The following is a 23,568-nucleotide window of genomic DNA, read 5'->3' as shown; positions in this document are numbered from 1 at the left end:
AATAATTAAGTATATGATATGAAAAATACCTTAGAGATCTAAGAAAATATCTCAAATATCAATAATAGTCAATGGTTGAGAAATGAGAATTGTTTTAACGAAACAAAAAAATTATTCAAATGAAACAAAAATCAATAATATTAGAATAAAAAATATAATTTTTTTTATATTATCTTGTAAAAAAAAGGTTTATGCTATAAAACACTTCAATTGAGGGTGTTAAACATTCTTATGTGAAAAGAAAGTATACAATAAAAAAAAATTAAAAGAGAGTAGAAATATTTAAATGTGAGACATAAAAAATATTAAATTTACATAATAATTTGAACATAATTCGATAAAGCTTGTGATAAGATGAGAAATATCTTATTTATATGTTAGTAGGGTGATTCTCGATGATAAATACGGTGGTGGTGATGTTCTTCATTGATGATGTGTTTTTCCCAACAAGTTGTATCAAAAGCTATGATTAGGTACGATTTTCTTAGTATGCTATGTGGTTACAACTTAACCGAATCTTCCACAATAGAAACGATGAATTCCTTGTTGAAGAATCATCATTGTTTGTTATTAGAAGTGCAAGGACGATGAGTCGTCTGTAGTGGAGCTTGAGTTTCCTGGTGAGTGTGCTCGTGGGTTTGCAATGGAGGTCGTTGTTGGTTCTAGCGCGTAGCACAATGAGAGTTGCATGATGGAGATCTAATTTGTGTGAGTCGTGGTTAGTGACATGTGAGTAGAGGAAGTCCTCTATGCTTTACAAATTTGCTTTGGTTTTCGTGTGGTGTAGCTCGTATATTTGGGTTGTTGCATTCGTGGATTTGCACACGGTGGAGCTTGGGTTTGCAAGGATTTGCGTGCGGTGGATCCGCATTGTTGCTCACGCTCTCTAACGAGGTAGGTGAAGGCTACGAGATGTAGTGGCTTCTTTGGCGACGTGTGTCCAGTGATGGTGGATATCTTATCTCATTTGCGTGATGGTGTTGCGTTGCTTGCGATTATGCCTGGTGGGGGTGCAATTTGGTTGCTCTGGTGACTGCATGAAGGTTTGGCGGTGGCTATGTGGTGAAGGCTAGTTGTGCTTGTAGATCTGGTTGAGGAAGAAGGAGATGATGTGGTAGTTCCAGGCTGGTCAGATATGAGAGTGGAGGATAGTGGCATGAGGCATCTGTTGGTTGGGCAGATTGTGAATGCTGAGATAAGTTTTTCTAGTGTTAATTTTATACATGGGCATTGGCTAATACAATGTGAGATGTGAGATGTGTGAGTGGATTATACATGGGCATTGACTAGTATTGATGCAAGGTGTGTTAGGATTGTACACAAGCATTGGTTAGGATCGATGCAAGGTGGTTAGGATTATCCAAGGGCATTGGTTAGCATTAATGCAAGGTGCATGTTGTTTAATAATTATAATTATTTCTATGTTTAATAATGAAACTTAATAATTTTGTTTTGCAGGACTCACAATGTAGAGGACGATTGGCACCACAAAATCTATGTCAAGACTCTTGATTCTTGATATATGGCATAAAAAGTTATGACACTTTTAGTTCTATTTTGATAATAAAGTTCTTTTGATAATGAATGATTATTTATACAATTGTAACTGTTGTTGTTGATGCTTCTCTAAATCCAAAAAGTCATTATTCACTTTGTACACTCAACATTCTAATTTTGTACAAATTAAATTTAAATTAAATTTTGTATGTTTATATTTTGTACCCTTAAAATCTTGTTAAAGTTAAATTGTACGTGAATAAATGAATTTCAATTCGACTTATGAAGTGAATAAATGAACTTCAATTCGATTTGGACAAAATTTAATCATACAAAAATTTAATTTCGTACAAATATATAAAATTGATGATAAAACTAGACAACACTCATTGTTGATGTCCTATAAAATTATAAAATTATAATTTATAAAAGGTTAAAATAAAAAAATTACATTCTCACAACAAGAACATTTATTAAAAGTTCAATTCAAGATTCTAAAAATCAACAAGATTTAAAACCTAATTAAACCTTAATTTTATAAAAAAAAAATTAAATTCAAATGATGAGAAAACGCTTAACTCACATGTAAGAGAATTAAAAATATATTCAATATTTTTCATATATATGTTTTATAAAAATAAAATAATATTTTAACATGAACCCTACCTTAATTTTATATGTGAATTTATAATAATTTCTGCTATATTGAAAATAAATAAATTAATTTAGATAAATTATGGTATTTTATTTTTAAACTTTAGTTTATAGGTAAATACACCAATTGATAACGCAATCAGAATATATGAGGCTCATTGTTCCTCGAAAATCTCATCTTTAAGTCTTCCCAAATTTCTTGGGCTGTAGTTGCGAAGAGATACTGTGATAATATCTTCTTTCAAAGCAGTTAGATGATATGAGGATTATTGTTCTTTGAAATTCTCATCTTTAAGTCTTCCCAAATTTCTTGGGCTGTAGTTGCAAAAAGATACTGTTGATAATATCTTCCAAACAGAGTTGAACAGCCATGAGATTAGTACGGCCATCAGATTAGTACGATGTTTGTTCGTGACCAAGCAGCAAAACTGGCGTCCGTCGGAGATGGTTTGGGAAGACTGCCATCAACAAAAGCCTTTGTTTCTCACGGTAAGCTCTACAAGCATATCTCTACTCCACGTAGTGTAATTGTTATTATACAGGAGCTGGGAGATGAGAACAACACCCGGGCCGTCTGGGTGATGCAAGAACACAGGATTAGATGGATCTTGAATGGTTCTTTTACTAAAGCAGCCATGAGTTCCAAAGGTAGCGCACAGGAAGAACGAAATATAAAGAGGAGAAAGAAACTTAACTAAAAAGCTAAACTTAATTTATTCTTATAGTAAATAAACTATCTAGTTTAGGCTAAATTTTTATTTTATTTTTGTAAATCATATTTATGGAAAATATTAAATATATTTTTAATTTTCTTATATGAGAGTTAAGGTTTTTTTTTATGATTTGAATTTAAAAGTTATAGAGTAAACAATCATTTAAATTACAATGTAGTTACAGGACGATTGACACGGCAAATTCTATGTCAAGACTCTTGATTCTTGATATATGGCATATAAAAAGTTATGACATTTTTAGTTCTATTTTAATAATAAAGTTCTTTTGATAATGAATGATTCTTTATACAATTGTAACTGTTGTTTTTATGCTTCTCTAAATCCAAAAAGTCATTATTCACTTTGTACACACAACATTCTAATTTTGTACAAATTAAATTTAAATTAAATTTTGTATGTTTATATTTTGTACCCTTAAAATCTTGTTAAAGTTAAATTGTACACCTAGGAAGTGAATAAATGAATTTAAATTCGACCTATGAAGTGAATAAATGAATTTCAATTCGATTTGGACAAAATTTAACCGTACAAACATTTAATTTCCTACAAATATATAAAATTGATGATAAAATTAGATAATACTCATTGTCGATGTCCTATAAAATTATAAAATTATAATTTATAAAAGGTTCAAATGATAAAATTACATTCTGACGACAAGAACATTTATTAGAAATTCAATTCAAGATTCTAAAATTCAGCCAAGATTTAAAACCTAATTAAACCTTAATTTTATAAAAAAAAAAATTCAAATCATAAGAAAACGCTTAACTCACATGTAAGAGAATTCAAAATATATTCAATATTTTTCATATATATGTTTTATAAAAATAAAATAATATTTTAACATGAACCCTACCTTAATTTTATATGTGAATTTATAATAATTTCTGCTATATTGAAAATAAATTAATTAAATTAGATAAATTATGGTATTTTATTTTTAAACTTTAGTTTATAGGTAGGTACACCAATTAATAACGCAGAAGATATGAGGATCATTGTTCCTGGAAAATCTCATCTTTAAGTCTTCCCAAATTTTTTGGCTGTAGTTATGAAGAGATACTGTGATAATATCTTCTTCCAACGTAGTTACAAGATATGAGTTCATTGTTTCTCGAAAATCTCATCTTTTAAGTCTTCCCAAATTTTTTGGGCTGTAGTTGCAAAGAGATGCTGTTGATAATATCTTCCAAACAGAATTGAACAGCCATGAGATTAGTACGATGTTTGTTCGTGACCAAGTAGCAAAACTGGCGTCGGTCGGAGATGGTTTGGGAAGACTGTCATCAACAAAGGCTACTTTGTTTCTCACGGTAAGCTCTACAAGCATATCTCTACTCCACGTAGTGTAATTGTTATTATAAAGGAGCTGGGAGATGAGAACAAGACCCGGGCCGTCTGGGTGATGCAAGAACAAAGGATTAGACGGATCTTGAATGGTTCTTTCACTAAAGCAGCCATGAGTTCCAAAGGTAGAAAGAAAAACAGAATTACAGATGGAAGCACAGCATAGCGCACAGGGAGAACGAAATATAAAGAGGAAAAAGAAACCTAACTAAAAAGCTAAACTTAATTTATTCTCATAGTAAATCATCACGTAAAATAAACTATCTAGTTTAGGCTAAATTTTTATTTTATTTTTGTAAATCATATTTATGGAAAATATTAAATATATTTTTACTTTTCTTATACGAGAGTTAAGGTTTTTTTTATGATTTGAATTTAAAAGTTATCTTCATCAAAGTATAGTAAACAGTCATTTAAATTACAATGTAGTTAGAATGTAGTGTAGAGGATGATCGACACCACAAAATCTATGTCAAGACTCTTGATTCTTGATATATGGCATATAAAAAGTTATGACATTTTTAGTTCTATTTTGATAATAAAGTTCTTTTGATATTGAATAATTCTTTATATAATTGTAACTGTTGTTTTTATGCTTCTCTAAATCCAAAAAGTCATTATTCATTTTGTACACACAACATTCTAATTTTATACAAATTAAATTTAAATTAAATTTTGTATGTTTATATTTTGTACCCTAAAATCTTGTTAAAGTTAAATTGTACATCTAGGAAGTGAAAAAATGAATTTAAATTGCACGTATGAAGTAAATAAATGAATTTCAATTCGATTTGGACAAAATTTAACCGTACAAAAATTTAATTTTGTACAAATATATAAAACTGATAATAAAATTAGACAATACTCAATATTGATGTTCTATAAAATTATAAAATTAAAATTTATAAAAGGTTAAAATAATAAAATTACATTCCGACGACAAGAACATTTATTGGAAATTCAATTCAAGATTCTAAAATTCGGCCAAGATTTAAAACCTAATTAAACCTTAATTTTAAACCAAAAAAAATAAATTCAAATAATAAGAAAACGCTTAACTCACATGTAAGAGAATTAAAAATATATTCAATATTTTTCATATATATGTTTTATAAAAATAAAATAATATTTTAACATGAACCCTACCTTAATATTATATGTGAATTTATAATAATTTCTGCTATATTGAAAATAAATTAATTAATTTAGATAAATTATGGTATTTTATTTTTAAACTTTAGTTTATAGGTAAATACACCAATTGATAACGCAATCAGAATATATGAGGCTCATTGTTCCTCGAAAATCTCATCTTTAAGTCTTCCCAAATTTCTTGGGCTGTAGTTGCGAAGAGATACTGTGATAATATCTTCTTTCAAAGCAGTTAGATGATATGAGGATTATTGTTCTTCGAAATTCTCATCTTTAAGTCTTCCCAAATTTCTTGGGCTGTAGTTGCAAAAAGATACTATTGATAATATCTTCCAAACACAGTTGAACAGCCATAAGATTAGTACGCTGTTTGTTCGTGACCAAGCAGCAAAACTGGCGTCCGTCGGAGATGATTTCGGAAGACTGCCATCAACAAAGGCTACTTTGTTTCTTACGGTAAGCTCTACAAGCATATCTCTACTCCACGTAGTGTAATTGTTATGATACAGGAGCTGGGAGATGAGAACAAGACCCGAGCCGTCTGGGTGATGAAAAACAAAGGATTAGACGGATCTTGAATGGTTCTTTCACTAAAGTAGCTGCCATGAGTTGGAAAGGGAGAAAGAAAAAAATAGAGATGGAAGCAAAGCATAGCGCAGGGAGAAGGAAATATAAAGAGGAAAAAGAAACCTAACTAAAAAGCTAAACTTAATTTATTCTCATAGTAAATACACACGTAAAATAAACTATCTAGTTTAAGCTAAATTTTTATTTTATTTTTGTAAATCATATTTATGGAAAATATTAAATATATTTTTAATTTTCTTATATGAGAGTTAAGGCTTTTTTTATGATTTGAATTTAAAAGTTATCTTTATAAAAGTAGAGTAAACATTCATTTAAATTACAATGTAGTGTAGAGGACGATTGACACCACAAAATCTATGTCAAGACTCTTGATTCTTGATATATGGCATAAAAAGTTATGACATTTTTAGTTCTATTTTGATAATAAAGTTCTTTTGATAATGAATGATTCTTTATACAATTGTAACTGTTGTTTTTGATCCTTCTTTAAATCCAAAAAGTGATTATTCACTTTGTACACAACATTCTAATTTTTTACAAATTAAATTTAACATGTTTATATTTTGTAACCTTAAAATCTTGTTAAAGTTAAATTGTACACCTATGAAGTGAATAAATGAATTTCAATTCGATTTGGACAAAATTTAATCGTACAAAAATTTAATTTCGTATAAATATATAAAATTGATGATAAAATTAGACAATACTCATTGTTGATGTCCTATAAAATTATAAAATTATAATTTATAAAAGGTTAAAATAATAAAATTACATTCTGACGACAAGAACATTTATTAGAAATTCAATTCAAGATTCTAAAATTCAGCCAAGATTTAAAACTTAATTAAACCTTAATTTTATACAAAAATAAATAAATTCAAATCATAAGAAAAGGCTTAACTCACATGTAAGAGAATTCAAAATATATTCAATATTTTTCATATATATGTTTTATAAAAATAAAATAATATTTTAACATGAACCCTACCTTAATTTTATATGTGAATTTATAATAATTTCTGCTATATTGAAAATAAATTAATTAATTTAGATAAATTATGGTATTTTATTTTTAAACTTTAGTTTATAGGTAGATACACCAATTGATAATGCAGTCAGAAGATACGAGTATCATTGTTCCTCGAAAATTTCATCTTTAAGTCTTCCCAAATTTCTTGGGCTGTAGTTGTGAAGAGATGCTGTGATAATAACTTCTTACAACGCAGTTGAAAGATATGAGGATCATTGTTCCTCGAAAATCTCATCATTTAAGTCTTCCCAAATTTCTTGGGCTGTAGTTACAAAGAGATACTGTTGATAATATCTTCCAAATAGAGTTGAATAGCCATGAGATTAGTACGGCCATGAGATTAGTACGCTGTTTATTCGTGACCAAGCAGCAAACCTGCCGTCCGTCGGAGATGGTTTCGGAAGACTGCCATCAACAAAGGCTACTTTGTTTCTCACGGTAAGCGCTAAAAGCATATCTCTCCTCCACAAAAATAGAGAGATAGAAGCAAAGCATAGCGCACGGACAAGGAAATATAAAGAGGAAAAAGAAATCTAACTAAAAAGCTAAACTGTAAAAACAGAATACCACAGTATAATCAAATTAATTAATTTATTCTCATAGTAAATCCACACGTAAAATAAACTATTTAGGCTAAATTTTTATTTTATTTTTGTAAATCATATTTATAGAAAATATTAAATATATTTTTAATTTTCTTATATGAGAGTTAAGATTTTTTTTATGATTTGAATTTAAAAGTTATCTTTATAAAGTAGAGTATACAGTCATTTAAATTACAATGACTTGTCATTGTTAGTCATAGTCACCAAACCTTCAATAAAAGTTATGATAAAGGAACTGAAATAAATATTCAGAAATTTTATTTTGGACATAAAACAAACTATTGCAATATTTGAGAAAGTAGAATTATACTGTTAATTTCTCTCACACATACACAGACGTGTGTATATATATATATATATTAAATATTTTTCATTTAATGATTAAAATATTATACTGACATTACTGACTAACATTATTTATCAACTACATTAGTATTTACTTTTTATTAAATAATATATTATATATTAAAATGTTAATCAGGATAAATAGAGATTTTTACGACATAACAAGCTCTTCATGTCTGTATTACCCAATCTAAAAATAATGAGTGTAATTGTCTCTCTTCTCTACAATAATATTCTCAATTTTTGAAATTTTATTTTATGTACAGACAACGCTTGAACCAATGTCGTACTTTTTCTCTACCGCTTCGTCGGAAGTCCAATCCAATTGTTATAAGCCATAAATATTCTAATTTCATGGAGGTTAGCACCATCTTGAATTTTTATTAATTTTAAATTCATCAACACCATTCCAAAGGTAACAACTCTATGAATCAGATTAGAAAGCCGACAATCAGCTAACACCAATTGCGGAAGAAATTGAAAGTTAAATACTAATTGTGTAAGTTAAATACTAATTGTGTATAACACTTCGGATAAAACAAGGAAAGAGAAAGTACCAGAAATTCGTAACAGAGAAGTAGATCTTCCAAAAGCTGATCAGATGTTTCATAGTACTCCAAAGATCCTAGTCACACTAAACATCCAGTAGTTATAGTCTACGACTTTTCTCAACCTGAACAAGCTGAGCAAGACATTGCAATTTTGTTTCAGAAATTAAATGACAACTTAAAATTACTTAAAAAAAATTCAAAGTAATTTTTTTTAGAAATTGTCTACATACTCACATTCTGTTCAGAATGTAATGTAATATGTTATTTCATTCTTAAACCAGCAAACATTCTAGTCTTTGCAGAAGATATAAAAATGTCAGGAAGCACTTGCAAGATATAAAGTCAACCATGTATAATTTATTTTTCAAGCACCTGATACAGTAATTTTTCAAGAACTGGAATAGAATTCAAGTAATTCCTTTAAGATTCCCCATGACAATTCTATACCAAACAATTGCATGAAGTTGAGGCACTAGAATTTGGCGAACGCCACCTGACTTGTTGAGCATTGGTGCCCGCGACAATATCGGAAGCTCGAGCATCATGACTCTAATAGTCATCGCCGCCACTTCCCTGGACAATACCTTCCTATCGTGTGTGCCTACAAGTTTTCGACGCAACCTCTCCAATTCGATTTGGGAAATCAACTTTGCCCCGAAATCAATGCAAAAACACATATTGGTGATTGAAATTAGGGTTTATGATAAGTGGAAACTTAAAAATAAAATCGAAGTTGAAGAGAAAGCAACTGGAAGAGAAAATTCACTTACAGAAATAAGGGGAGAAGATGACTTACAGGGATGGCGTCTGAGGTGAATCCCAAGAAAAACTCATGTGAAGATGGCTTATGAAAGAAAAAATAAGACAATCAAAACTGAAAATAAAAAAAGGCGCGATGGAGCTTAGCTACCCGAAAAATACCATTTCCTTATAACACAATACAAATATCATATTTTTGAATATTCATATTTTAAATACTAAATTTTGACAATTTTTTACATATGACATGTCATTTTTTAAATAATTTTAAAATATTAAAAAATAAATAAAAAATATTTAAAAGATGATACCTAAAATTATAAAAAATAAATTGTTAAAATTTAATAGTCAAAAAATTAATTTTTATATATTTTTTGTGTTCGGAAGATGATATTTTAACTTCTAGATTTTTACTATCTAAAATTTATTTTTGAATTTAAAAAGTGCACGGAAAGGCAACTGTGTCAGAAATAGATAGGATGTTTCGTGAATGGGATTTTGATTTGTTTGTTTAACCAGAAAATATTGTGAGACCGAAGATAATGGATTAAAGATAAAGAGCGAAAAAAATAAAAATATTAAAATAAAGTTTTAATTATTTGGATGGTACCTACTTTAGTATAAGTGTGTCATTCTGGTACCAACTTTTAAAAAAGTGTCAAATTGCATCCTAACTTTTGAAAAAGTGTTTCAATTAGGTCCCTTTCAGACTGAGTTGACTAACGTCATTATTAGTCAACGTGTCACGTGTCAGTCTGTATTTTTTATTTTATTTTTTGAAAAAATAAATAAAAATGTCACGTGTCAGGTCCCTGTGTGACACGTGGCATTGTCAATATCACATAGTATTGCAATGCCACGTGTCAATGTCATTATCAGATGTCATTGTGTTGATTTCGATTTAGTTTCCATATATATTTTTTTATTTTAAGTTAGTACCTACGTATATCTATCTGATTCAATCTTGACATAATCTATAAATAGTTTTTATCTAAAAGAGGAGGTAAGTTAGGATAAATTGATCCATAAATAAATGTACAACAAATATGTTTCACACTTGTAAAACTTTTTCTTAACCTTTCACCGGATAATATTTTAATCTATATGATTTAGATGCTTCTCGAACTAAAGATATTTCTGATTCTAGCATTTTTTTTTTTATCTAATATGAGAAACCACAAATTAGATTTTAACTTGGTAATGTGAATTTCAAAAATTTTAATCAATAAGAACATTTTACAAGTAAGATAAATAATATCATGATATCAATTTCAAATAATTAATTTGTTGAAGGTGGAACACTTTCATAAACAAACACACAATTTGACCTGTACAAAATGAATCATATATTATCATATTAAGTTGTTTGAGTTAATACTCTTTCGTCTTATTTATTTGTGAGTTAAATTGGTATTACAACATTCAAATACAATGTTAAAATAAAAAGTTTGAAAAGGAATACTAAAATAGCAATATATATAAAAAAATTAATCAAGTATTGATCGAGGTGTTTTCCCAAGGATATCAAATAAATGGTCATCGTCTAAGTATTTATTTGTAAATATTTCTTTATCATACTTACTTGTATTATACAAAAAAATTAAATAAATTATAAAAAAAATCTTCGAAAACATATCTTCAATATAAGAGAGAGCTATTTACTTGCATGTAAATTATTGTGTTTTTTTAATGCAAGAAAGATATTTATGTCTAATTCAATATATTAAAAAGCACAGGTTAATTAAGATTAAACCCGAAATTCCACATCGATGCGAAATTTACATTTCAGTTACCGTAAAAGCAAAAGAGAGCACTAGCTCCTTGCTTACAAGGCATGGTGAGACGAGGGCAAAACAGTCCAACCACATGTTTCAACAACCAATCAATAAGAAAACATAAACCCATAGTTTTCAGGTGAACAGCGGAATGATAACTTTAAAAGCATCAAACACACCAATTATTGCAGTGTAGCGCTCATTATTATGCTCCACAAATCATAATCACAGTAATATACTTTTTCAACCGTTTCTCGATTTTCATTTAACTCTTTCAGATACTCCGGTTATAAGTTAAATATAGATTACGAAAGAAGTTAACTAATGCATTTTACACTTTTGTAATTTAATTTGTAAAAAAAAATTAATAGCATTTAATTACATTAAGATAGTTTTATAAGAGCTAGTTAATAATAGTGTGTGGCGTGTAATAAGTGATATTGGAGGAGTGAGATAAAGAAGACCAAGATTCGAATCTTGCGATGAGAACATTCGATGAGGAGAGTTAAATCCAACAGCTATCATGTGGTGATGCCAAAAATTCCATGGCATAATTCCCACACCTTTCTCTGCCATTATTATTCATATAACATCAGACAAACCAACCAACGTTATACAAGCCTCCAATAACGCCAAATCTGCACCAGTCGTTCATGCCCTCTCTCTTCCCTGACACCACGCGCTGCCACTCTCCCTCTTTCTCTCTCCGCCGGTGAAGCCCGGCCAGTTCCAGTGGCGGGAACGGCTTTGACCGTTACCTGACTCCTTCTTTCTTTCTTTAGACACATGGAGGTTTCCGTTGCGGCCTCGCCGAGAAAGTCCATGGCGGAGAAGGTCTTCGGAGGGTACTACAATGGGAGTACCAGCCAGAAGAAGCGTGGCACTGACGCTCGCCACGATGACAGCGATGGAGGCATGGAACTCATGGAGATTGGCGCTGAAAGAACAAAAAACGTGCTGATTCTCATGAGCGACACCGGTGGAGGTCACAGAGCCTCCGCTGAAGCCATTCGTGACGCCTTTCAGATCGAATTCGGTGACGAATACCGGGTAATCTTGTCGCTCCCTTTGAGTTTCTTCTGGATATCTGTTGCTTTCTTTGTTCATTTTTCAAAAAAACAAATTATGTTACGCTGGTTTCTTCTTTTAATTTTTTTTCTAACCTATTTTATTCGTTTTTCTCTTTCGAAATTTGTTCTGCAATGGAGTCTTCCTTGTGTTTTTTGTAAGAATTAACTTTGTTGGAATTTGGTTTCAGGTTTAACATGATTCAATTCGATTCAAGCTTCATTTGAATTCATTAACTCCATTTGTTTTATAATTACAATAATTTAAAATTTTTACTTAGTTTACAAAAAGAAGAAGGAAACATAATATGGAATTAATTCAACTTAATTATGGAAATTTAATGATATCTCTGTACCTAGATGATCATATAAGACGAATTTTATTTAGTTCATAAACTAAATTAAACAGACGAATTATCAAATCTCGAACTATTTTTGGATTAGTTGCGTTATCTGTACCCTTACATTTTGTCATGACTTGCACTACCGTCACGCACGGACTTTGTCGCTACGTTTAATTTTTTTTTTCTTGGAGTTATTTGCGCAGTTTTTTGTTTTTTTTTTGGGGGGAAAGACAGAACTTCGTGGCAACAAGAAGTTTTTCTTTCATTTATGTTTTATTGGTGGTCTAAATAAACTTTTGAATTTTCAGATTTTTGTTAAGGATGTTTGGAAGGAATACACCGGGTGGCCGTTGAATGACATGGAGGGGCAATATAAATTTATGGTTAAGCATGTGCAGTTATGGAATGTTGCGTTTCACAGTACTTCTCCTAGATGGATTCACTCTGTTTATTTGGCTGCCATTGCTGCATACTATGCCAGGTACATTCCTATTCTCATACTTCTCTTGGTTAGCTTTGATAAGTAATTTTGACAGTGAAAAGGGAAGATGTGAAAAATGGTGGTTCCCGCTTTACTGGTAAAAAAAACTATTCGTTTCTGTAGCTGTAAAAGATTTTTTTTTTATGTTCGTTGTGTTCTTATTTATAAGTACTCTGTTTTTCTCAGGGAGGTGGAGGCGGGGTTGATGGAGTACAAGCCACATATAATCATCAGCGTCCATCCCTTGATGCAGCATATTCCATTGTGGGTTTTGAAATGGCAAGGTTTGCAGGATAAGGTTGTTTTTGTCACAGTGATCACGGACCTTAGTACCTGCCATCCTACGTGGTAAAATATAATTTTGCAGTTTTTTTTTTTTCTTGCTTTGAAGTAAATTCCATTGATAAACTTTCTAACTCTATTTCCAGGTTTCATCCTTGGGTGAATAGATGTTACTGCCCTTCACAAGAGGTGGCGAAGAAAGCAGCTCTAGATGGCCTTGAGGAATCTCAAATCCGTGTTTTCGGCTTACCCATCAGGCCTTCTTTTGCCAGGGCGGTTCTTGTGAAGGTATATATATGCATGTTAAAGACATCATAGGAGCAGTTTTTCTTTTTCTTTGGTTCTTGCTGCTTACTGTGTCTTTTCATACAGGGTCAATTAAGAGAAGAACTGGAGTTGGATCCCATCTTGCCAGCAGTTTTGCTGATGGGAGGTGGTGAAGGAATGGGCCCTGTCAAGAAAACTGCAAAGGCTCTGGGAGAATCACTTTACGACAAAGAGGCAGAAAAACCAATCGGACAGTTAGTCATCATATGTGGTCGGAATAAGAATTTAGTATCCACCCTTGAATCTCTCGAGTGGAAGATTCCAGTAAAGGTAAGTTACTTCTTGGTTTTTTAACATCATGCAGATGAGCATACCACTCACTGAAACTTTGTTCTTGATTCTGCAGATCAGAGGCTTTGAGACCCAGATGGCCAAATGGATGGGAGCTTGTGACTGCATCATAACAAAAGCAAGTTACAACAATTTGGTCTTCATTTCCTCGTTCATATGTTGTTATTGTTAGCAATTAGGCTCATTGGCTGGTTGAAATTTTCAGGCTGGACCAGGTACGATAGCAGAAGCATTGATCAGAGGGCTTCCCATAATTCTCAACGACTATATCCCAGGACAGGTGAGTGGTTAAATTGGGTTTTCTTCAATTTATTTCTACTGTTCCATGTTGATTCTGAGATGTTAGTGTGGTAAAAACTTCAGGAGAAGGGTAACGTGCCGTACGTGGTTGACAATGGAGCTGGTGTGTTCACGCGTAGTCCTAAGGAAACAGCAAAAATGGTGGCAGAATGGTTCACCACGAAATCAGATGAGCTGAAAAGCATGTCAGAGAAAGCACTTAAATTAGCACAACCAGAGGCGGTGTTTGACATCGTGAGGGACATTGATGAACTTGCTAGGCAACGAGAGCCATCAAATTTTCCATACCTGTTGACCTCGTCGTTTACTAGCCTAATTTAATTCATTATTTGTGCTTCTTTCATGGTACCTTTCTTCCATTTAGAATTCACTTGTACAGTTAGCTCTATTTATTTATATCATTCTTTATCTATGCTAAGATTCAATTGTAGTAAACAAGTATGCTTGTGTGGTTGTGAGGAGATGCTTTGCCTGTAACTGCAAGAATGTTTGAATTCTACACTAGATTTTTTTTTTCGTAATTCTATCTAACGGTCAATTTTGGCCTAGTAGGGACTTCTTTACCGTGCGATACCATAAGCAAAATCATTATCGTATTTAACTAGGATTATTAGATTTGTCGGGTTCTTGAACCAAAAAAAAAAAAAGAAAAGAAGCATTGGTGTAGATTTTCAACTTTAAGAAGCATAACTCATTTAGCTTGAGTTAAAATCAAGAAAATTATATCTTTATTATAAGCATGAAAACGTTGGAATCGCATTAAAAAAAGTGAGCTATTATAGACGTGCAATCACAGGCTTTCCAGCTCTAATGTCTGCATATCTTGGTTGTCCTCTATTATAACTTCATTGCATTAACCATAATGAGGATTTTAATTAGTAGGAATATATTATAAAACAAGGAAAACAAACTACTAGAAAATTTGTCCAATTACCCCTATTTAATTTTATTTAATTTTCTGACACCAGTTCATTTTATTCGTTTTTCAGTCATTTATCACTTCTAAAATAAAAAATAAAAAAATTATCCTACATATGAGGTAGACCCCTATCCGTTTTTTAGAAATTTTTGAAATTAAGATCCCTTCAAATGCTAGGTTTCCTCCCTTTCCAAGTCTTCGTTAAATGGAGGACAAAAATGAGAGCGAAAGCAATGTTGGGCTAAATGATGGGTATGTTTCTATTTTTTAAATTTCCATTATGGGATAAATCTATAGGGAATTCTCCCTGCACCCCAAAAGATTCTCCTGTACCCCCAAAAATGACCATTTTCTCCTCACACTCAGAATAGTGGGACCCACACTCCATCCTCTTACCTCACTTCACTCACCATTTTCACTCCGAATTCATTCACCTTCCTAAATCACTCATCACTCACTTCACTCACCTAATTCAAGCACAAAACACTCACGATTTTACATATTTCTCACTCACTCACGCTCATGGTGCACACAACATTTCACTCACCAACTTTTTTGCACCTCCAACTTCGTATTCCGTTTCAGAAAATATAAAAAGCTTTCATAATTCGTTTCAAACATTTACGAAACGGATTATGTAAGCTGTTTCGCGAAAAAAGTTAAAATTTATGAAAAACGGAATACGAATTTCGTTTCGTAAAAAAAGTGAAACGGATTCTGTAATCCGTTTAAAAAAAATTTAAAATTTTTTTTGAAACGGATTACGTAATCCGTTTCACTTTTTTACGAAACGGATTTCGTATTCCGTTTCCCAAAAATGACTAATTTTTCACCGAACCGATTACATAAGGAATGAGTTTTGTTAATTAATCAAATGTGGTTTGATTTGATGTGAGTTGTGGTGGGTTGTTGTTGCACCGAAACGGCTTTCCAAAACACTTTGAAACATGTTTGAAATGGAATATACATTCCGTTTTGATTTTTTTTTGTTCTTTACTAAAACAGATTGTGAAATCCGTTTCACGGTAAGCTGAAACGGAATACACAAGCCGTTTGGTTAATTTTTACTTTTCTTTTTGGCTGAAACGGAATACAGAAGCCGTTTCTTTTTTTTTTTTTGCTGATACGGAATACAAAACCTGTTTCCTTTTTTTTTTTTGATTTTCACTTAAACGGATTCTGGAATCCGTGTGAGAGGGTGGTGGATTGGCATGTGGTGACGGAGGCCTCGTTGGGAACGACGCCGAGAGTGGACATGTGGCGGAAGGCGCAGAAATCGTAATCGAGTGCGGTGGTTTTAAGCGAGTGGTCGGCGACGGAGTTGGAGCAGAGGTAGAGGCGCGTAGCGGCTGGACAGCAGCGGCTGCGGTCAAGGGTGGTGCCGCAGGCGTGGTTGACGCCGCCAAAGAGCTCGTTGGAGAGGTCCAGGCGGCAGATTTGGGAGCGGGTTTGGGTCGGTTATGCGGGGACGGTGTTGAAGGAGGCGAGTCCCCAGGGTTGAGAGGTTGTGCAGCTGTGAACCATTTTGAAGCCAAGAAAACAAGGCCTCCCATAGAGAAAGTGATGAATGATTTCATTTTCTTTGGCTTTGGAGGATTGGAAGTTCTTCTGGTTCTTGTAGGAAGTGGAAATGGTGTACCAGGAAAAACAGTTGGCTCTATCACGATGTGTGGAGGCTCAACGTTGGATCTGAAAAGTGAGCCTTTCTTCCCCAGAAGTGTAAGACTCTATAATGGGAACTAATGTAGGGAAGAAGATGATGAAGGAAGCATAAAAGAGAGAAAGGGTTTCAGAAAAGAGTAAGCCCAATCTCCATAATGGTGGTTTTATATATAAAATTGTGAGGCGTGGGCTGCCGGGAAATATAAAAATGTGATGCTATGAGAGATGCATGCATGGGTGTACGAGAGAAGAGAAAAAGAGTGTTTTCATGCATGCGTGGTATGTGTTGCGAGAGAGAAAAACGAGTGTGTACTGTGTATGTGTGTGTATGAGTGAAAAGTTTTAGGTGTGAGTCTAGTTTGATGTGTTCCTGGTGAGTGAAATGTTGTGTGCACAGTGAGCATGAATGACTGAGAAAAATGTAAAATTGTGAGTATTTTGTGCGTGAATTAGATGAGTGAAGTGGGTGATTAGTGATTTAGGAAGATGAGTGAATAGTGAGTGAGTGAGTGAAAAGGACGAGTGAAGTGAGGTAGGAGAATGGAGTATGAGTTCCACTACTGTGTATGAGGATAAAATCGTCATTTTTGAAGGTACAGAAAGAAACCTTGGGGGTGCAGGGAGAACTTCCCTAAATCTATTTGCAATCTTTGAATTTTAAAATGTGTTCAAATCTTTAAATCCATCAAATCTAATTGTTTTCTCTCACTCCATCAAACCCCAACAAAGCATATAATTCTAATGGGTCCATAAATGGAGCTTCACATGTTTGCGGTTTACTAGGGTTGTTTTTTTTTTTTTTTACATTTTGCAAAATATCGTTTGCATTTCGCAGTGTATGGTCTTACTCATCAAAGACAAAGAAGGAAGTTTTTAAATTTGGGATTTTGTTTGGTTAATTTATTTTATGGTTTAATTATTATTATCCAGTTTAATTGGTATAATGTTGATAAGTATAAAATAGTTGGTATTGTTCAGCTCCATCCAATAACCAAAATTTGATTCAACTTTCACAACAAAATTGTTTGTGTAGATAATCTCCAATATTAATTTTTCTGTATGTATGAGAAGACACTAGGAACTAGAAGATGGATCATAGAGATTTTTACTTTATAATATATATATATATATATATATATATATATATATATATATATATATATATATTGTACTATATTTTTACTTTTTTAATAACCGCTTTTTGAATTAAAATAATCATTTTATTGATTTTCTTTATTAAGTAATCGTTTTCTAAAATTAATCATTTTATCATTTGAATATTTATTAAAATTTAACCAATTTTTAGATTAAAATAATAATAATAATAATAATATTTTTATTATTATTAAAAAAAATAACACACATATACGTAATATACGAGTTTTTACTTGATTTTGCATCATAATGAATTCTTTCGTGATTGGTTTTGTCTCATTTATACAAAAAATATATTTAGATATTCAAAACCTACATAGTTATTTATGTATACACATTAACAAAAAAGTTACTGAATTTTATTCTATATATAATTCATTGTAAATTATACATGATTGATTAACTATATTATACAAAACAGTATTTTTATTTTTATATTTATAAAAATAGTTATTTAAAATATACAAAATTCAAAATATTGTCTTCGCCTTTGTAGTAGGATGAGAGGAAGACTTTAAATTTTTATTATTGTGCAAAGACAAATCGGTAACTATTTATACAATGAAAAACATGTTTAATTAAGTTATAACTACGTTATAAATTTTAATAATTTTAACTAAGTTTTTATTAATATTTTGTTTATTGAGCATTTTAAAATTTAAAAAATCTTAATTTCTTATTTAACTTTTTGTCAATTAAGAGATTATTATTTTGTTTTATGATGTTGTTTAATTGTTTCTATATGATTGTCCTTGTTACCACCGTTGATATAAGTGATGGTCACAATCTCTTATTATCAATATGTTTTTAATGAAAATAATAAAAGTTATTTTTTAATTTTTACTAAAATATCATTTCTAATAATCACTTGAACTTGTTAAGATGGTCTGCATTAACACAAATAAGACAAAATAGAACGTTGTTTCTAACACAAGTTAGGTTTGCAGCCTGTTTGATGTTTTGACCTATATTGAGGACGTGGGTTTTTATAACTAAAAATTAAGTTGACCCATGAGGACAATTTTTGTAGTTATGGTATATGTAATAAATTGGTGTAAATGGATTGGTGATTACTTCCACCAGCAAACAATATAGATAAGAGATCTTTTAAATTTGCGATTAGATTTTAAAATTAAAAAATATATATATTACTCTATCTCTATTCTTACGTGAAAGAAAGTTCATTTTGAACACCTCCATGTAAGAAATATAAGAAATGTTGATGTTTGTCTCTTGTAAACACCAAGTGGCCAATAATGATGTATTATGCAGTATATGGAGGTAAGATTAAAGTTACATACATAATATAAATATTTGGGTTACAAGGTTTGATATTCACTTAACAATTTTGTCTAATCTTTAACTCTTTCTTTTATTGTCCGTTCGGTTCTTTTATCGTATATCTAGTGGTCCTCGCATGTACATGCTACACAGACTTTGATACTTAAATAAGTAATGATTTAATCAACAATAACAATTAATATTATAATAAATATGAGAAAAATGTTTCAACAACCATATTTTTATCCCCTTTTTATTTATAGTTTTCTTCATAGTCTTTGATTATAGCTGATTTAATCAATGCTCAATTAGTTTTATAACCTGATTACTAGATTATTGACATGTTTAGCATAATTACAGGAGTACTTATTTATTTTTGTCACCATTCGGTGTTACATAACATACAAAATCTTGCTGTATAAAAATTCACGATCTCCAAGTGATTGCTACATCGTCTAGTTTGGGCTTACAGTGGGGCGTGGGCCCGAATAAATTACCAACGTTGATACAATGTTTACTTGTATTGTCTCTTAATGTAGTTTGACGTTTGTAATAAAGAATAAACTAACCACTATCGTAATTGTCAGATCCCTTTCCCATTTATAGTTACTTTTTCCACAATCTTGATTTCACATCACCTGACAAATTTGGCATCTTAATTTACTTCCGCTTTTTGATGTTTTGGTACACGTTTATCAATTTCTCAGTTTCATTCCAAACAAATACATAGTTACATGCTTGAATTGTTTTTCTTTCCTCCATTCTCAGAAACGCTTGGGGTTGCAATTGAAATCTTATGAGCAATCCTTGTTCTTATCGTGGCCACAACAGTCATGGTAAGAGGGATTCAATTCAATTCGTGCTTATTCAAAATTCATAATTTCGGGCGTTGTCAATTTTTGATTCCCAATTGAAAATGATTGTTGTCATTTGTTATTATGTGTGGAAAGGTTTATCACTCTAGTTTTGTGAATGAGGATGGGGTGAGTAGAGCTTGTGGGTGTCCTCTTCTTCCTCTCAAGAGCCACATCAAGGGACCTGCTCCTGTTTCGGGTCAAGGTTTTTCTATTGTTTTTTTGTTCTGTTCTGTTTTTTGTGGTTTCTGAATATGGGATATGCTTTGACTGTGATGTGTGGTACAGATACAGTTGATATCGTGGATGAAGCCATCACCTTCTTTCGAGCCAATGTGTTCTTCAGAAACTTTGACATCAAGAGCCCTGCTGATAAGCTTCTCATATACTTGACCTCTTACATCAACATCGCTCTCAAGAGGCTTGAAGGTTGCAGAACCTTGGCTGAAGGAACCAAGGCAATCATCAACTTGGGTCTCGAAAAGGTTCCTGTCCCTGGAGAGTCTGGCTTTCCATTTCCGGGCCTTTTCCCCCTTCCTCAATCACAGGATGAAGCAGGTGAATCCTGTGATTACTATTCCTTCACCTTGATGTTCTTATAAATAAACGCATAAGCTTAGCTTAATCATAACATTTAATTAGTGTCCGACTCCGAGGTGTTAAGGATTCAAAAGTGGAAAGTTTTTATTGATTCCTTCGCCATTGCACTCAGGACAATAGTCAGTAAAACTGTATTTGAGTTTTTCCTTAATCATTGTATTTTTCAGTCAATTGCTTACCCAAGATTTGACACCATTTTCGTATTTGCTGGCTAAGTTCACTTTAAACTCGCATGAACAAATGAGTGTGTGTATGTGTCTCAATGTGGGGGTGGCATTGTTTTAAAGACAAGAAATTGTATCAAAGCTTAATCTTTATGAATTTTAGTGCACAAGGAAAGTGTAGTCTTTGGCAAATAATGAACTATTCGAGTATCTTCTTTCATTCGTTATAAGTCTTCTGAAAGTAGGGATGCATGTATAGCTCTAGCCATGAAGCCAGATAGGTATATCTAATATAACTGCTAGAATACAAACATGGATTGGAGTGATACCAAATGTCCTCAGTCATCTGAAGAGATGACTTAAGTTTGGAAAACTGTCATTCAGAGAGGTTCATTTTAAACAACTAACTTCACTAGCTATTAAGTTACTTTATATGGCTGCTGTAATCCAAATTTTGTAGTGTTGTTCAGGTTCGTTGCTGCTCAGATTCCAACTAAATGAAAGAGGAAGTATAGGAATACTTTATAAAATAGACTGTAGGTACTTCCTTGATGTGTAAAAAAATAGTTGGAATGGAAACTTCAGTTCTATTACTTTCTGCATCTATGAGGAAATTTCAGCTTGTATTTATACCAATATATGTAGGTTTTTTATTTCCTTGTATTGTTGAGCCTTTTTGAAGAGTCAAGTCAAGCGACTTTTACATATTTTTTCAAATAACTGATAATCTGTCATTGTCCCAACAGTGTGTTGAAGCTCGTTTAATATGAACGTAATCTATGTTTCTCAGTGCAATTGCCATTGCTTTACATGATTGATGGTCAGAACACTGTTCACATGTTGAGAATTTAAAATTGCTCATACTAGCTTAGATTGAACTTTTATAAATTGTTGTTGTTTACTCTACCTGATGCAGTTGCAATTTACTCAACCTTTTTACAGACCACACACGTGTGTGTGTATGTATTTATTTAGATTCATATTTCTGTATTTTAAGCTTTGTGATCTCAACAAATGCAGAATTGTTCAAAAATTATTTGAAGCAGATAAGGGAAGAAACAAGTGGGAGGATATTAAGCGTTGCGTACAGACCAAATGGCACTCCAAATAAATGGTGGTTGGCATTTGCAAAGAGGAAATTTATGAATATAATCATTCCTTGAACTGTTGGCGGTCATGCAATTCTTAAACCATAGGTTGTGCTGTGAAAAATGCACTTAAAAAATACTGTTGATCTGATAATAAAAAAATATAGTGATTATTGAAAGGCGTGTCGTTAGTTGTCTGGTTTGAAACTTCCATCTTTATTTGATTATATTCAAACTACTGTTTTCTTGGTAGCACCCATTTTCACAGTTTTTTTAGTGGTGGCATCTTCTTTGCCCCTCATATAATGAAGTCAATAATCATAATCGGGGTTATGTCCCCAACCTTGTCTGTGCAAGTGGTGATCACTATGTTAGTTGTATTGTCTATTAAGTATTGCAAAACTGCATCAGTCACACCTCAGCTTCACATTATCAGTATAATGAGTCTGCATTATGATAGCTGAAGATTTTATTTCAGTTTTTTTTTTTTTTTCAGATATGTACTAAATATATTTCAGAGTATCTGTTTCTGGATCTTGTTCTTTTTTTCTTCTTCTTTCCATTGATAATGCTAGGTATTTCTGTCTATTTAAGAAATTCTGGAAAAGATGTTCTTCTATAATCATTTTATATATAATTTAGGTTAAATTACCCTTTTGGTCCTTTTATTTGTTATGAAATTTCATTTTAGTCCTCACATTTTTCGTTGTCTCAATTTGGTTCTCATTTTCTTAAAAATGACTCAATTTGGTCTTCACCGTTAACTTTAACCAAACGGTATTAAAGTCAATGCCACATGTCAATTTATGGTATTTTTGAATTTTTTTAATATTTTTTTAATTTTTTTTTTATTTTTGACACGTGTCATTTCACCGTTATGCCACGTGTCAGAGTGACTCAATTTGGTTCCTATATTTGTTTTTAGTTTCAAATTAGTTTCAATTTTTGTAGAAATGAAGCAATATTGTCCCTCCTTAGATTGAGACTCAATTTAATCTTTGTATACAACTTATGATGATATTCTTAATAAAATTGACATTTTTATTAAATATTTATAGAAATATTTTTAAATAATTTTTTTTAGTTTTATTATTAAACAAAGTTAAACCCCAAACTTAATTTCAAAAATTAACAATTTTGTCATCGTATATAAAGGCATCAAGTGTATCATATTATACAAACTTTGTAAAGATTAAAAATCAAATAACTTGTCACACATAAATTTAGGAACTAAATTTCAAGTTCAAAACAAAATCAAAGTCTAATGTTTTGTGTAAAATTTAAAGTTAATTTAAAATATTTATAGAAATATTTAATAAAAACGTTAATTTTAGTAAGAATATCACCATAAAAATTATAAAAAAGTAAATTTAGTGTCAATTTGAGGAAGGACAAATTGCTTCATTTTTACAAAAATTAGGACTAAATTGAAACTAAAAATAAATATAGGGACCAAATTGAGTCACTTTGACATGTGGTACAACTGTGAAGTGACACGTGTCAAAAAGAAAAAAAAAATAAAAAATAAAAATAAAAATTCAAAAAATATTAAAAAAATTAAAAAAACTAGAAATTGACACGTGACATTGACTTTAACACGGTCTGGTCAAAGTTAACAGTAAGAACCAAATTGAGTCATTTTTACGAAGATGAGGACCAAATTAAGACAACGAAAAACTTGAAAAGCAAAATAAAATTTCATAACAAATAGAA

At 31.4% G+C, this 23,568-nt stretch overlaps 2 protein-coding genes across 3 annotated transcripts; both read left to right on the top strand.

Annotated features, from left to right (window-relative positions):
* The first annotated feature begins 11,556 nt into the window (after positions 1-11,556).
* MGD2 (monogalactosyldiacylglycerol synthase 2) lies at positions 11,557-14,653 on the top strand. The gene is made up of 8 exons (XM_028060639.2): positions 11,557-12,090; positions 12,760-12,932; positions 13,119-13,280; positions 13,361-13,502; positions 13,587-13,811; positions 13,888-13,950; positions 14,038-14,112; positions 14,196-14,653. Exons 1-8 carry the CDS (start codon positions 11,827-11,829, stop codon positions 14,451-14,453), a joined length of 1,362 nt encoding a protein of 453 aa, XP_027916440.2. The 5' UTR covers positions 11,557-11,826; the 3' UTR covers positions 14,454-14,653.
* Positions 14,654-19,694: 5,041 nt separating this feature from the next.
* LOC114176204 (actin-related protein 2/3 complex subunit 3-like) lies at positions 19,695-22,107 on the top strand. Of its 2 annotated transcripts, none has more exons than XM_028061161.2 (5): positions 19,695-19,833; positions 19,918-19,985; positions 20,100-20,202; positions 20,292-20,561; positions 21,788-22,107. In XM_028061161.2, the coding sequence occupies exons 2-5, from the start codon at positions 19,983-19,985 to the stop codon at positions 21,928-21,930; spliced, it is 519 nt and encodes a 172-aa protein (XP_027916962.1). In that variant the 5' UTR covers positions 19,695-19,833; positions 19,918-19,982; the 3' UTR covers positions 21,931-22,107. The 2 variants fall into 2 exon arrangements, with proteins under 2 accessions (XP_027916962.1, XP_027916960.1); XM_028061159.2 differs by having other exon boundaries at positions 20,100-20,208.
* The last annotated feature ends 1,461 nt before the right edge of the window (positions 22,108-23,568 follow it).

This window comes from Vigna unguiculata, chromosome 3 (genome assembly GCF_037176805.1).
Source record: "Vigna unguiculata cultivar grain cowpea cultivar isolate G323 ecotype 2 chromosome 3, ASM3717680v1, whole genome shotgun sequence".
In the NCBI taxonomy this organism is placed as follows: Eukaryota; Viridiplantae; Streptophyta; class Magnoliopsida; order Fabales; family Fabaceae; genus Vigna; species Vigna unguiculata.
This window is presented reverse-complemented; position numbering and strand designations above follow the sequence as displayed.